The sequence below is a fragment of the Gallus gallus genome, chromosome 10 (assembly GCF_016699485.2).
Source record: "Gallus gallus isolate bGalGal1 chromosome 10, bGalGal1.mat.broiler.GRCg7b, whole genome shotgun sequence".
NCBI lineage: Eukaryota > Metazoa > Chordata > Aves > Galliformes > Phasianidae > Gallus > Gallus gallus.
In genome coordinates, this window is record NC_052541.1 from 13,790,827 (window position 1) to 13,805,973 (window position 15,147).

General features: G+C 42.7%; 1 protein-coding gene across 4 annotated transcripts in view; it reads right to left on the minus strand.

Annotated features, from left to right (window-relative positions):
- The window catches only part of AGBL1 (ATP/GTP binding protein like 1), a 325,974-nt gene that overhangs the window by 154,302 nt on the left and 156,525 nt on the right, over positions 1 to 15,147 (minus strand). For all 4 annotated transcript variants that reach the window (XM_025154074.3, XM_004943855.5, XM_425080.7 and 1 more), the window contains one exon: positions 10,674 to 10,854. In XM_025154074.3, coding sequence (XP_025009842.2) covers positions 10,674 to 10,854 — 181 coding nt within the window. The remainder of the gene's footprint in view (positions 1 to 10,673; positions 10,855 to 15,147) is intronic.

Here is a 15,147-nt window from a genome sequence, read left to right on the forward strand (position 1 = left end):
AGGGTGTGATCACATACTAACTTCATACTTCTACAGTATGTACAGACCCAACATGCATCATTACTGAAGCCCTCTTCCCTGCTCATCTCACCCTCTTCTTTTTGTTTTGTATTGTTCCCTCCAGCTCAAATCTGGGCTAGATGACTTCAAAAGCTCTTCATTTTTCTATGCCTTTAAGACTCTAATGCTTTACAGAAGTAAATGCTTATTAGAAGTGTGGTCGACTTTTTCCCTGACTCCCAGCAGTGCTGTCTTTCAGGTTGCAGGAGAGGTTTTGATTTCCCACTCTTTGTCATTCCAGCATCAACTTCATTTTCTGTTTTTCATTTTCTTGGTGCTTCCCTGGGACATGCAGCTGGTTTCATAAATTAAGGTGGCAATTTGCTCAAACTACTGGGGTAAAATTTGCCCGTGTAATTACCCTAATTGTACGTGCAATCATATAACTGTGTACACAGGTGAACTATTCAACCTCAGCCAGTCCTCTGTAGCTGCGTTTTTGCACAAGCAATTTTGAAAATACAGGCTTCCAAATGAACCTTATTTTTGTTGATATGCCTCTTTGTCCCATTTTTAAAAACACCACTTTCCAATTGCCAGCCCATTTCTCCAACCCAGGGCAGTTACATATCTGATCTCCTACCACAGTACTTTGCCAGCTGTTATTCAATTGAATCTGTTATTCAAATGAAACAGAGGGCAAGGAAGAGCAGAAAAGAAACACAGAAACGGAGATGTTAAAGAACAACAGTAGCTAAAATACAGAGCTAACTAAACACAGAAATTTAAAAGCCAACACACAGGAAGGCAGCTCTACCCTTGCATAACTAAGCTCTAGATTTTTTTATTCATATGCTTTTAGAAAGAACTTCTGTGCATATATCACAAAAAATGATGTGTTTTAATACTTAAAAGGGACTGAATGGTCATATAAAATTTGAAATGTCACTTGGAACTCCAGGGATGTCCAGTTTGCAGGGTGAAAGAAATACTGCTCGATTTATTACACAGTAATATATGAAGGTATATTATGAGAGACAATAACCTTCATTCCCAGGCAATTTCAGCTTTCCAGGTAGTGTGGATATTGCAGTAAAGTATTGGACATTCTTCATTGCATCTATAAAAGTGAAGTTTTTACAATTTCATTTTGTGGACTTTTTTCCCATCCCATGAATAACAACTCCAACTCTGAATCTGTAGCTTCCAAAAGGCATTAACTTGGGTAAGACAAGTTGATCTTGAGATGAGTGATCAAAACTAGCCCTTCCGTTCGTGACATGAGCTTCTGCCCAATACGTTCAATGTTTATGTTGAACATTTATGTTAGGTACTCCATGCCTACTACAACCAGGAATCAGATGCAAAATCCAAGTTTGTTAGTATCTGTGCGAGATCTCATCGTAGGTTTACCCATGGGGTCAACTGGGGTAGGGTTTGCAGATGCATCCTGAAAATTTCAAGAAAGCATAAAGAAATTCCTCATCTTACAGCGTCCTCCAGTCCCTGCACTGATGATACTGAGCCTCACAAATCTTTACTGGGTGGCTGTAGAAATCACAGCAGTGAGATTCTTCCCCCATCCTAAAAGAAGACAGTGAAGGAAAGCAGTAACTACCAAACTTCTACCTCCATAAAGTGCATCATGAGAAAATGGATTAGCCTCCACAGCAGATCCATTAGCCAGCATCCCAGTATCCTCTTCATTCTTGCCAATTCTAAAGCACGTTGTGCCACTATTGGATCAGTTCCTAAGAAGAGACCAGCTGGTCCTTGCCTGTGCGCACAGAGCCTAGCACAGGCACAATTGCTATGGGAATAATGTATTACAAAGTGGACTTAAATGAGCATAATAACAAACAAAAGAGAATCATACACACTCAAACTAATGCAAATAAGAATATAATTCAATCAACTCATTAGCTGTACTAAAAGCTAGCTTTGTACACCAGCCTCCTGGCTCCTAGAACTGTCAAAGGAGTGCAGACATCTGATTATGAACTCCTGTTGTCAGTCAGGAGACTAGACATGAATGCTGAACAAAAAATAATTCCTTTCTGAGCCCATGGAACATCGTGTTCATATCTAATATTCATGCTACCTTGAAAATACAAGGTAGTAGCCATCTAAAACGGAATAATTTCTGAGGCTCAAAGCTGAACTGTTTAGTAGACCAAAACATTAATATCACTGAGCCCATATCTTTGCAGTGTAATCAAGTGATCTTTGCAGTGAAATTCCCAAGTGACTTTGAATAAGCAGAACAGATTGGGTATGAAAGCACCCAGGGAGCTGCATGCAGCTCATGGGGGGTACCTTTACTGTTTCAGAGCAAACACCGTGTGTGCTTTTGTGACTGGAAGCCTAAAGAAACAAGTGACAATGCATTTGGTCCCTCCAGTTCTCAAAATGACCACTAACTAATGAGTTTTTGTGGACGTTTAGAAGACCGATGATACTGTTATCTCCAAGGGCAAATAATAGTACAGCACTTCCATAGGATATGGACAAGCAAGAGAACAAGGTCACAGACTTTAGATAGTAAGAAACCCTGGGCCCTGTCTATGTCAGACCTCCTCCATAAGGTCTTTTTTCTGGTCTCTACCAAGGCACACAAACAGTGGCACAGGCCCCTGGGCAATTTACCAAAAACTAACATTGCGTTGGCCTGTTATTATGCTGGACTTTGAGACAAGCTCTTATTGCTCGATAGATTGAGTGCATTCTCCTGCCCGACCTCCTGGAAGCACATGGAATGTGCTGGAAAATAAATGGAAGGGCAGCAAAGCACCCAAAATCTCAGCTACTCAGCTTTCAGAAAACAGAAGCACCAAGCAATAAAGCCAACTGCTGACATGAGACTGGTGCTGAGTCCCACAGACAATGATAGCAGACAGGCTCCTATTTTAGAGACTCAACGAAACAATAAATTAGGTGAGGGTGTGTTAGAACAACAGCTGGTTGCTAATTAGTCGCAGCCCCCTCAGCAGGGTATCAATAAAGTGGCAAAGAACATCTCGAGTAAATTAAATTTTAAAAACCCCTACTGCAATCACTCCCCTGACAGACCCTTCCTTCATCTCCCTTCTCAGCTTTTTATTTATTGTAATTACTTTAGTAATAAGATTTGTTTCCTTGTTATTATATATATTACTATGCAGGGCAGCAACAACAACAATAACAACAATAGCTAGGAAGAGTTATGTTGCTTATTTATCTCCATGGCTGTTATTGGGCCACTGGGTGGATAGAGCAATGAGGAGGTGGGTGCCTGGGAAAAGCAGTAAATAGAAGAGAAAGCATATTCCTCAGGAGCAGAGACATATGGGGACATATTTACAAAGGAGGAAACACTGACAATGAGCGAATAGATCTAATAACTCAGGGGGCCCCAACAGCTCCAGCTGATAAAGGAAGGAATAAACAACGCTGCATTAGAAGTGCTGTCAGAGGGAGTCCTGGGGTGCAGCTGTATGCCAACAGAGGTTTACCACAGGAGAGCCAACAATGGACTGCCATGTTAACACAGGGCAAAGGGCTTTGCCTGAAATTGGGCCACCTGCCATGGCACACTGATGTACTCAGAAGAGTTTGGTGGAGGGTCACACTCAGGTTGTAGGTCCACCAAGCGAGAGCCTGCAAAGAGGTAAGGAATGATATATCCATATTTTATCTTATGTTGTTCACGTACTAGCCAGACTTCATAGAATCATGGACTCATTAAGGTTGGAAAGACCATCTAGCCAAACTATCAACTCATCCCCACCATGCCCACTGACCACGTCCCTCAGTGCCACATCCCCACAGTTCTTGCACACAATCCAGGGACAGGGACTCCACCACCTCCCTGGGCAGCTGTGCCAGCACATCACCACTCTTTTAAAAACAAATTTTTCCCAATATCCAACCTGAACCTCCCCTGGTGCAACTAGAAGCCATTACCTCACGTGCTATAGACCTAACCTCCCAAATCATGGGCCTCTGCTATAGGGAATCTGCTGAGCCTGTCAGGAACAATAAGGCTGCTTGCCTTGAAGAAGTGCAAGTAGTCTTAGCCCCACTTCACTAGAACTAAAGGTGGCAGACAAGCACCCAAAATGCTCAGGATGGCCTGCTGAGAAGACCACACTGCCCAACAAGAAGCGCGTTTTCACCGGTTATGCCTCACCACTGGTGCAGGATCACTGCCCTCTTAATGGGGACAGCTGAGGCAGCGCCTGAGGCAACAGAGCAGCACTTATATAAGAACCATCTATTCCACTCAAAGAAAGTTCATAGCACTTCCCAGAGCCACATTCCAGAGGCAGTACAAACATTCCCCAGACATGGCATTTTCATCTGCTCCAAGGTCCTGAGTCAGTGCTTGCAAATATACCACCTTATAATGTACAGCTGAGAGCACAGCCATTCTAGATGAGTAAGGACTGAATCTTTTGCAGAAATGTTCTTTTATCCAAGTACGCTTTGCCTTCCACATGCATATAGTGAACTACTGTTGGGATGGTGGTACTAATTTAGAGACGGGGCTTCTGAATACAACGTGGTCCATGTTTGCTCAAAAAAAGCAGCATGCTAATCCTGGAGTACCTCACTCCTACAGATATACTCTCACAATGCATTAATGATAGTTTGAAAACATTCCTTTCCCAGCCTTCTCACATCACTGCACTATCCTTAGAGAAACACACACATCACAGATTAGCTAGTTTGGAGAGAGCCTTTAGAGTGTGTGTGCAAAGTGCATGGCATCCATTTAGTTATGCAAGACTAGATTCTGAGAATTCAACTCCTCTTCAACCCTCTGACCAGAGAGAAGCAAACAAGAGAAGTGAAGGGAGGGTAGGAGGGATATCTACAGCTGCATGGGTTTGTGTGCCACTGCCTCAAGATTTAATCCTCAAGGATGCAGTTCTGGGTCATAAAGTGACTCCTCAAGTGCAGCCCTTTGCTTTTTTGCTGTCCGGGTCCAGCTCTGCCTCTGACTATCTGGAGAACAAAATGTCTCAGTGCAGGAGAGTGTGCAATAACACAGGAGGAAATAAAAGTTATATACACAAATAATGCTTTTGGGTATAGGGACAAGCTTGCTTCTGTTCTTCTTCCTAAGAGTATCCTTCAAAACAAAACAAACAAACAAAAAAGGCCCATGTAGGAAAAAGTAAGTGGGGAACACTAATAGTTTCCCTTTTGTAACTTTTAAGAGCATGCAAAGAAAACGTGTTCTGGAAGGGTTTTCAGAGGACATTTCTATCTCTCCATTTCAGTAATTGTCAGAGTTAAAGCTTTTCTCTGGTGGATTCTGGAAGGCAATAAACAAAGCCCTGTAAGTAAAACAGGATGGAACAAACAGCCTTACTAAAGTGAGAGTGAATATCAGTAGAGACAAACAAACAACCCAGCTCACCTGCCTTACCTTTAAGCAGCAACAAAGCTTACTCAGTGGGAGGGCAGGTGCAGGAGGGAACAGGGTGTTTTTAAACCAGATAAAGAATAGTCCATGGCTGTAATCCAAAATGCAAATCAGGATTTCCTCTTCCTAACTGCTACTATGGTTACCCCATGCCTTTGAAGAAATCATGCAGCTTCCAAAAAAAATTAATCTTCCTTTACCAAAATAGACTCACCAGCTCCCATCTCCATTGATTGGTTCAATTCATGTATAAAAACACATCAAGTTCCTCTCATTGAAAAGCTTCATTGATTCAATAGTAGAGGAAGGAGAGTGAGAAAAGGGCAGACAGAAGAGAAGAAAGAGGAAACATGAAAGGGAGTACAGGAAAAGGAAGAAGGTGGCAATGTAGGAGAGAGACATGAACTCAGAACTGAGATACTGGGCAGTTCAGAACTTGTGGATACTCAAAATAGACAGATAGTGCACGGGCAGCCTGCACATGAAATATTTTTTAAACCAAAAGCACTTATCTAGGAGTTCCCACCTCTTGTTTGATCAATCATCTTGCAAGGCTGAATCATTTTTAATTTAATACTTCTGGGAAGTGGGGGGGAAGCACTCATTAAACATAGGCACAGTTGGCAAGCACTGCGCGTTAGCATTTGGCACTATTTATTATTGCTGTTTATGGTGATATAAATTAGGTTATACTGATATAATTAATAACCCTAAATTTAGGGGTAATAAATAGCAATATTTATACGAAACTGCAGTCTCTGAAGAAGTCCAGCCAAAAAATCCCCACAAAATGCTGACTACCACATTGTGACTGCTAACATATGCGTGGGAGCACCAGGTATCTGCGTGCAGAAGGTATGCAGGTGTGAGCAGACACTGAGGAACGACTGCATACACAAGCTGTTGACAGGAAGGTATGCAGCAGGTGCACAGAGAAGACAGCCTAAGAGCACATCACAAGATGATATGCAACTGCATAAGCAAGTGCTGGTGCACAGGCAACTTGTTGCTCAACTGTGTGGTAACAAGCTTACGTGGAACAGTGCGGACAGCCAACAGTGTTGGGTGTTTCTTTGTAAAAGAACTGTTTGCGCTGTCATAATTAAGCTTTACTAGCTCCCTTCCTGACCCTAGTTTTAATAGATGAATCAGAATAACTAGATGGAAGAGAAAATGCTCCTAGTACATATATTTCACTCCATTTCAAGCTGTGTGAAGGTTGTGGTGTGTCATTATTTTATTCACCCTGGAAGAAGACTCAGGAAAGAAAAGGAGGGGGAAATGCCCAAGGTCACATACTCCATCAGTAGCAGAGCCTGGAACAAAGTACTCAGTATACTTTATAGCAGTTTCCTAATCGAAGTGCTATGCTCCTTCATGGATTCTCCATCGCTGTGTAGAGTGGAATTCCTTCTACAGCTTTCCTGTTTAACCATGATTTAATTTAAAAAGGTGATAGAGAGAGGAGAGAAAGTAGTCAGTCTAACACCAAACAGTACTTACCTTGGGTTCTCACAGAACAGCCTTTGGAAAATAATCAGCCTACAAGGACAATTTCTCTTTAGTAGTTCAATGCCTGTCACTTCAGACCATCTTATAATACCATTTTTGGAGATTAAGACTACTTTTCCTTGTAAAGAAGAAAAAAATATACAAATCACCATCTCAGGTCAGACCACAGGTCTACCAGAGGTAACATCCCATCTCTAGCAGTTGTCAAACACCACTGTGTGACAACTCACAAGATCCACTTAATAAAAAGTAGCGTCTAATACTAAAATATATAGCCATTACCAGATCAGCTGAATATTATTTAACAAACCCTACATCTGATTGCCGTTCAGGATGGAGCAAAGGCTGCCCAGGGAGGTGGTGGAGTCACCATTCATGGAGGTGTTCAAGAAACAGGGAGATGTGGTACTTTGGGACATGGTTTAGTGGGCAATACTGGTGGCAGGTGGACGGTTGGACCAGATGACAGAATTCTTTTCCAACCTTAATGATTCTATGAGAAGAGTCACATAGCAACACAACCGCTCATCAGTTCTCTCTAGATTGAACAAACTCAAATTAGATGTGATATTAGGCAGTGATTTATATTTTTATGCAACAACAACCTTACTCATACAGACATACTAGCATCACCATTACCTTCATTTAGCATCGGCAATAGGACTCAACTCTTTCCATCGCTGACAGACAGGAACAGATTCTCAGAGCACTGACTGATGTGAAAGGGAGTGAAAGGGAAGGCTGTTTCCCAGCTCAGCCACACACAGTCAGAGCATAATCGCATTACTGCCATCATATCTGTGACAGAGGAACATTCTCTGCATGCAACTTTCAGAGCACATTAACCAAAGCAAATACCAAGGCCCTGATCGTCTTGTTGCTGCACAAGGCTCTCGAAGTGTGACTGCACAGTATCCTGCTGGGATGAGCACTCTTCCGCTGAGCTGTGCCTGCAGCAGGGAGCCAGCTGGGGAAGGGGCACAGCTGGGCTGCTGGAAGAAATCCTTTGTAACCGTGCACTGGCATTCATCTTTGTGACGGGCAGGGAAGCATTATGCATACCCCGGCACACAGGACTGGGGAGGAGAGAGAGAGTGAGGAGCTTCAAAAGAACTGCCAACAGAAAAGAATCCAACCCTTTCTTAAATAAAGATACCGAGGTAATGAGACTAGAGCAGAATTAATACCAGATGACAGAAGGATGGATGGATAGTAGAGAAGATACACTTCCTAAGCACGAAGATTCAAAATCAGTGATGATTCAAAATAAGAGGTAAAACAGGACAGGACAAAATGACAGGTAATGGCCTCAAGTTGCCATTAGGGGAGGTTCAGGTTGGACACCAGGAACAATTTCTTCTCCAAAAGAGTGGTGATGCAGTGGCACAGCTGCCCAGGGAAGTGGTGGAATCACCGTCCCTGGAGGTGTTCAAGAAACGTGGAGATGGGGCACTGAGGGACGCGGTTTACTGGGCACTGTGGGTGGTAGTTGGACAGTTGGACATGTTTTCATAAAATCATAGAATCATTAAGGTTGGAAAATGATTGCAGTACCACACACAGGTATTCCTGAGTTCAGTACACAGCCAAGATATTTGTTGGCCTTGACAGTGGATTTGACATATTCAGTTGTGACTGTAAATCTCAAGGCAAATAAGTGGCTTCATGAAATGTGTTGTAGAGATGTAAAAAATAAGTAGAATGGACCTACTTACAACTGCTTAGTCAATAATGGCCTACAGACCCCTTTTTCTCAGAAAACAGTTTCCCTCATAATATTGGCAGCGATTTGAAAGACAATAGAATTTAATATGGCACTTAAATCTGGATGAAGTAGAACATTAATGGACAGAGAAACCTGTGTGTATGCTCGCATGCAGCCAGGGACTGAAAGTCATCTCCAAAAAGCTGTCAATAACCTCCTAGGCCAAGAAGAGAAGCTCTTCCTTCAGTGCAGGAGCACCTCAGTCCACTGAAAAAGCACACGGGAAGGAACAAGAGTATCTGATCCATGGGAGGCTTGACAGCACAGTATTTAAATTGGAGCACAATGGAATGGTCCTCTCCCTTCCCCAGGCTTCTTGCTCAGCTACAGAGCCATGGTTATGTCCTTGTTGTTCCATCCCACACCAAACTTTTCCACTCATCACCAGGTTTAACTATAGCTGAAGCTCCACACCCTCCTGTGTGGTGTGAGCTCAGACTGTACTCTTCACCCAGGTGTCACCAAAGAGCCACACTGTCCCTCCTGAGGGTCCCTCCTCTACTACACTCACTCCTGACAGCTGGAGAAAAAAGGTCAGACATTCCCTCCAGCCCTCCATCTGCTGGAAACTTTAATTAAGCAGAGTGAAAGGAAAAACAGAAAGCCACAATCTTTCATTTTTGCTTCTGCTGTCTGGAAGAATCAAGGAAGCATTTGGTGCCAGCAGAAGCTTCCAATACTCAGGGGCAGCATCCAGCTCCTCGGAACAGCCCTCCCAGACTATGACACACATGTCCTGGGGAGCACAGCAACACAAAAGCTACGTTCATAGTCACAGACTGGAGGCTAAGAACACTCCAAGCTGCCCTTTGTGGAAGCCAAAACCAAAAGGAATTAGATTAGGACCAAATAAGCTCAAGTTTTTGCTTAGGGTTTTTTTCCTGTTTCTTCAGCACTTGATCAGCACAACCTGACCCGAAACCAGATGAATGATCGTAGCTTCAGAAAAATTGTTCCTCTATATCATGCTACATGTTTCGGTGCTTGCCTAAAACCATCCTTCAGGTTTAAGAACCCATTCCAACAAGCTTTGCAACAGTTCTTCCTGAAACCTATGAGAACTCATTAGCAGGTCAAGAAGCAAATCTCCCCCTTGTTACATGATCATAACATCCTGCCCTTACATCAGAGACAATTAAGTCTTATAACCAGCTCACAACTCACAATCACTGCACAAATACCCAATGAAGTGAGCAAACTCCACTGTCTTCAGGGACAGTAGACTTTTTTCCCAGCAAAGTGCATGCAAACCATATCTTAGTGCACTTGCCAAGCCCTCAAAGGAAATCCTCTTTCACTAGCTGTACAGCAATCCTTATTTTGTTTCATTTCAACACAGCAAGACTTTCTCCATTCCTGGCAAGGCAGGTTAGTATGAATGGGCAGGAGCAATGTAAAGGCAGCTCTGAAGAATGCAAAAAAGGAACTGGTATATTCATAAGCTCAGAAAGACTTGGTATCACTTTGGAAGCATGTGGGAGGGAACAGGGAAAAGGAGGTAGGAGAAGGAGGGCGTTTCATTATACAGAAACATTTCCATGAAGACAGGAGCATTTAATAGATCCTTACATATCTTTCCCCCATTCAGGCTATATAAAGGATTAATTAAAGCCAGTTATTCCCAGGTATACCAGCTTGCAGATAAAGTCTGCCCTGCTGATTTGGCAGAATAGATAGCTTTCCATTCAGCAAGTAAGATTCAATTTGTCTGCTATCACTCATACTCCACCCAGGCAGCTGGGACACCTTACGGCCCCACATAGCACAGAACCATGAACATCTGACACATATGAGACAGCACACCAGGCTATATCCAAGACTTACATTCTCCTTACAGGACTGGTCACAGGATGAATAAAACACAAGGCAAAAGACAACGGGAATCCTGGCCAGAAACACTAAAGACAAGACCTGCTAGGTGTACAGCAGTAAAGCCTGTAGGCAAACCCTGTGAAAATTCACAATAAGCATGTTACTACAACGCACTTGCCATTGATGACTCCATCAGGGTTGAGCATGGGGACAATCTTGAAAATGAAGCATTTTCTCAGGAGATCAGCAATGGGATCACTGCTCACAAGGAACTCCAGGGTCCCCTTCATTACCCAGCTGGCGTTGCTTTCACCAGGGTGAACACGGGCCATCAGAAAGACATAAGGACGGCTGTCTGTAAAACAAAGACATGAAGATGTTATGCGCAGAAGCTGCAGAGATATGATTATGTCTTTTGCTTTTTTAAAGACAAAATCTTACTAAACAGTTCATAAACTCTAATGAACCTTTTGTTTCAAAGTGACTTGCAATTTGGCAGAGAAAATTGCCTTGTTATCAGATACGTTATTTGCCATTCCTGTGAAAAAGCACCCACATTTGGCCTAGTTATACGTCCTCAGAAACTCTCTGTATACATATGCTTAGAAAAGATCAAATTTGACAGCAGATTCTTTGAAGATCCCATCTGTGTTGAGCAAAATCCACAGATGGGCCAAGGCAATGGGAGAAGACAGAGGCAGACACCTGCCAGGCACAGAGAATAAAAGGAAAGGACAAAGCAATGATGTGTCTTAAAATTATCCTTTTGTGAGTGTTCACAATCTCAGGCCGCTGTCACAAGTCAACCTGACAGATTTGCTTCAGTGGTAGCCAGTATCTGTCAGGGAATCACAACGATGCCATGATGTTTTCTCGTGCTCTGACAGAGCACAGGCTCTCTAGTAAAGGGACAGAAAACAATCAAAGGCATCATCTGAGTGCCCTTGTAAACAAACGCTGATTTAGCAAGTTATGCTCCTGTGTCTTCAGCTCCCAAGGCTGTCCTTCAGTTTTCTAACTGCTTTACAAATCATTACTCAATTAATGTGAAACACAGAGGTAGAATCATAGGATTTTTTTGAGTTGGAAGGGACCCTTAAAGGTCATCTGGTCCAACTCCCCTGCAAGGATGTAGACAGATTTGGAAACAATACCATCTGTACCCCTCCCCATTCTTAAGCATTTGGTGGGCACGATCACCATCATTCTTGCATCCTACCCCAAGATTAGTATATTTTCATTGCTGTGTATACAGAACTGCCCAAGGCACTAATGAACTATAAAAGATCCCTTCAGCCAATAGAGAAATACTAGTCATTCTGCTTATTTTATAAAAACATATATATATTAGAAAACAATTTCTATTCTGCTCCAGCTAGATGCTGTGCATTACAATCTACCTTAGTAATGCTTTAAAGCAGCAACAAGAAAAAACTGTTTTTCACAAAGGCATCAGATGCATTTTGCTATTTCCAAACATTTTCTTCTTTCTCCCATCATCATGATTTAGTGCTGTTTTGCAGGCTCATTGCTGAGCTAAACTTATGGGACTGTGTTGCTGTAGTTGAGAATGAGGCTCTTGAGGACTCCTAATGGACAACAGCTGTAAATAGCACAAAGCAAAATAAAACATGTTCTCTCGCAATTGATGAAAACAGCTTTAACAACTCTTGTCTCTTCTATACATTGGGAAAGCATGCAGCATGTTAATTGAGAGATTCTTTCTTCAGTTAACGTAAGAGAGAAAGAAATCATAAAAAAGGGTTCTCTCATCTCAGAAATGGAGGGTTTGCCATAATTCTGCACATTGAAGATACTGTGAGACCAGCAGAGATGTGAGTTCTGTTCTTCTCAGGACTGGTACACCTCTAACATTCAATGTGACAAAAACTTCTAGAGTGTCCTGATCTTAAACCCCAGGAAATGGTGGATCCATAGGGTCCAGGTGGGGAAATCTCTCTATTTCACTCAAAGCTCCCTTTATAAGCTCCTCTCCCCTCCTGACAGGTATATTTGCAATGCCAACATCTCATCCAAAGGAGAGATGCAACCAAGGTACATACCAGCAGGCAAACTGCAGATCTTGTTACACACCCACTCCCCCCCCACAGAAGCCATCACAGACAAACGCCGTGCTCCCCAGCATGAAGACTAACACCAAGCACTTAACTGCCATTTCAATCCTGAGCTCCTTGACACCACCTTATGCCACACTGCACCTGCTCAGGATGCTGTGACACGTGTTCTCGTATACTTCCTTCAGGGCCCAGCACTGAGCTCAATGCTTCAAAATCCCCAAGTCAACTCTTAGGCAGAATCCTCCCCAAGTTCTGGGGAAGCTGCCAGAAAGCTCAGGTTACCCATTTATCTCTGCAAAGCCCACATGACACGTAACCTTCTCCGGGAATGTAAATAATAAAAAGAGAGAGCAGAGGAACCTTTTTATGCTACATAAAGCCTCATCCAACAGATCTTGTCTCATTACTCCGTGTTACATTCTGACATGGCCAGGATATAACGTGGCACTAACAAAACCAGAGATGAGAGATTAAAGCATCACTGACGCCTCTTGCAAAACTTTGAGCAAAAACCCTTTGAGTAATAAATCTAACGTATCATCTACTTCCCACCTTCCCTTCTCTTTATTCATTTTAACTGTGGATATATGCATGAAAATAAGAGCTTTGTTCTTCCAGTACTGCTAACTTGTTGCTTAATCTCCTGTCTGTTGCAGGGATCTTCCTCTCTGTTTTATGTGACTTTGAAGTTACTAATGATGACATCAGTTGGGGAAAGATCAATCTGAAATAGAAGAATGAAACCCCATTAACAAATCAGTGTCCCCCCATAAAGAGAGGCACAGAAGGGAAATGAAATGTACTTCCAGATGCCCTGGCTTGGGTTAGAATTCCAAATAATATCAAGCCGATATTTGGGCCACGGTGTTTGTAAGGGAACAGGGTTTTGAAATGACACAAGGCTGGGATTTTATTAGGAGTCAAAGGGAATCGTATACACAGCATGTGACAAATTCAACCTAGATCCAGGTCTTGACTGGAATTGTGCTGGCTGTGCCTCTGCATACCCCTCTTCCTATTACCTACAAGCCAAGGTTCACAAAACATAGGCTTTTTCCCCCCCCTAAGTACAACGTGACTTTATCATGAGCGCTGCACAGATCAAAGGTTCACGTTTACCCCCAGGACATAGGAGATAAACCAAGAAAGCCAACGCTCCATCCCAATTTAATTATCTGTGACCACTACAGCATATTCTGAGTCAAATGATGTGTAAAAAAGAGCACCAAACGTAGCTCTGCCGCGTGTGTCATGGCTGCATCCTGCCCTGGATACATCTGATCTGCCCAAGGCTGCCTAGTTATGCAAAGTCAGACAAAGACAGTATATGGTGTGATGTACAATGAATATATTAAAGTATGTTGGTAACAAAAAAAGAAAAAAAAGAAAAAAAACAACTTCAAATACTGAGATCACAGAAAACATGAGACTGCTCTGAGGCAGAATCTGTGTCAGTCACTCCTAAACTCTCCTCAAGTTGTCACTCTCTCAGTTACTGCAAGATGTAATTCTTTCCTCCTCCATTTTCCCCACCTCTGCATTACTTCCCGACCCTGATTTTGGCTAAAAGCTTCCAAAACAGACACATCTTAATGCAGAGGCAGCTCACATAGTCTGGCAGGGCCCACTGTTGTTTTCCAGAATTATCAATGAGACATCCCTCCCTGAAATACGCTTACATCATACGCGTTATCACTGTTACTTATGGCAAAGAAGTGAATGTTACAAATTGCCTTGGCTAGCTGTTTTCTACCTTCATAGCTTGGTGGAGGTGTTTCAGGCTCCAAGTTGCTTGGCAACCTCCCCTTGTGCATGTGTTTTATGAATTCACTCACCTCTGAATCAGAATGATCAGAGATGACTGCAGAGATGAATACGAGTATAGAGTGCCCAGCCTAGGTGCAGTTTGTTGGTTGGTTTTGTGGGTTGTTTTTTTCCCCACTTAACTCCAGGAAATCGGTATGCCCTGTTCTATAATCCATTTTGGGGTAGATTCCAAAATCCCAAATTTTGAAGGAAATTCTACCATCATTTGACTGACCTTCCATATGATGGAACTAAAGGAGCCCCACGTGAACTATTTCCTTTTCAAATAAAAGCTTGCCTCTAGCAAAGGACGGGGAAACAAGTCTTGATTTCAATATTTATACCTGCGGAAAGCCTACTATAACCCTTAGAAAACTGTTTAAGTTTTGAACTAACATCTCCATCTAAAGCAGGTTCATCTGCGTTAGTCTAGCAGAAACTTCCAACCACTGCATTTTGAGCCAGATACACCAACTCAACATTCATCGGCATATCCTATCTCACTCTGCCAATCCTCTGAGCTACCTAGATACTACTGAGCTTCAAAATTAAAGCTGGGTATACCTGTTATAGTGCAGCAACCCTATTAGCTTCACAAGGACTCATCACAAACAAACCTTGCATTTACTGTAGGGTAAGAGCATCCCCATCCATGACTGTATGCAGCACATTCTCAGTCTAGCCTGGCAGCAATATCCAGAGACAGACTATTGAGACAGATTCCAAGGGAATAAAATTAAGATGGAGGACAGCTGGTTAGCAAG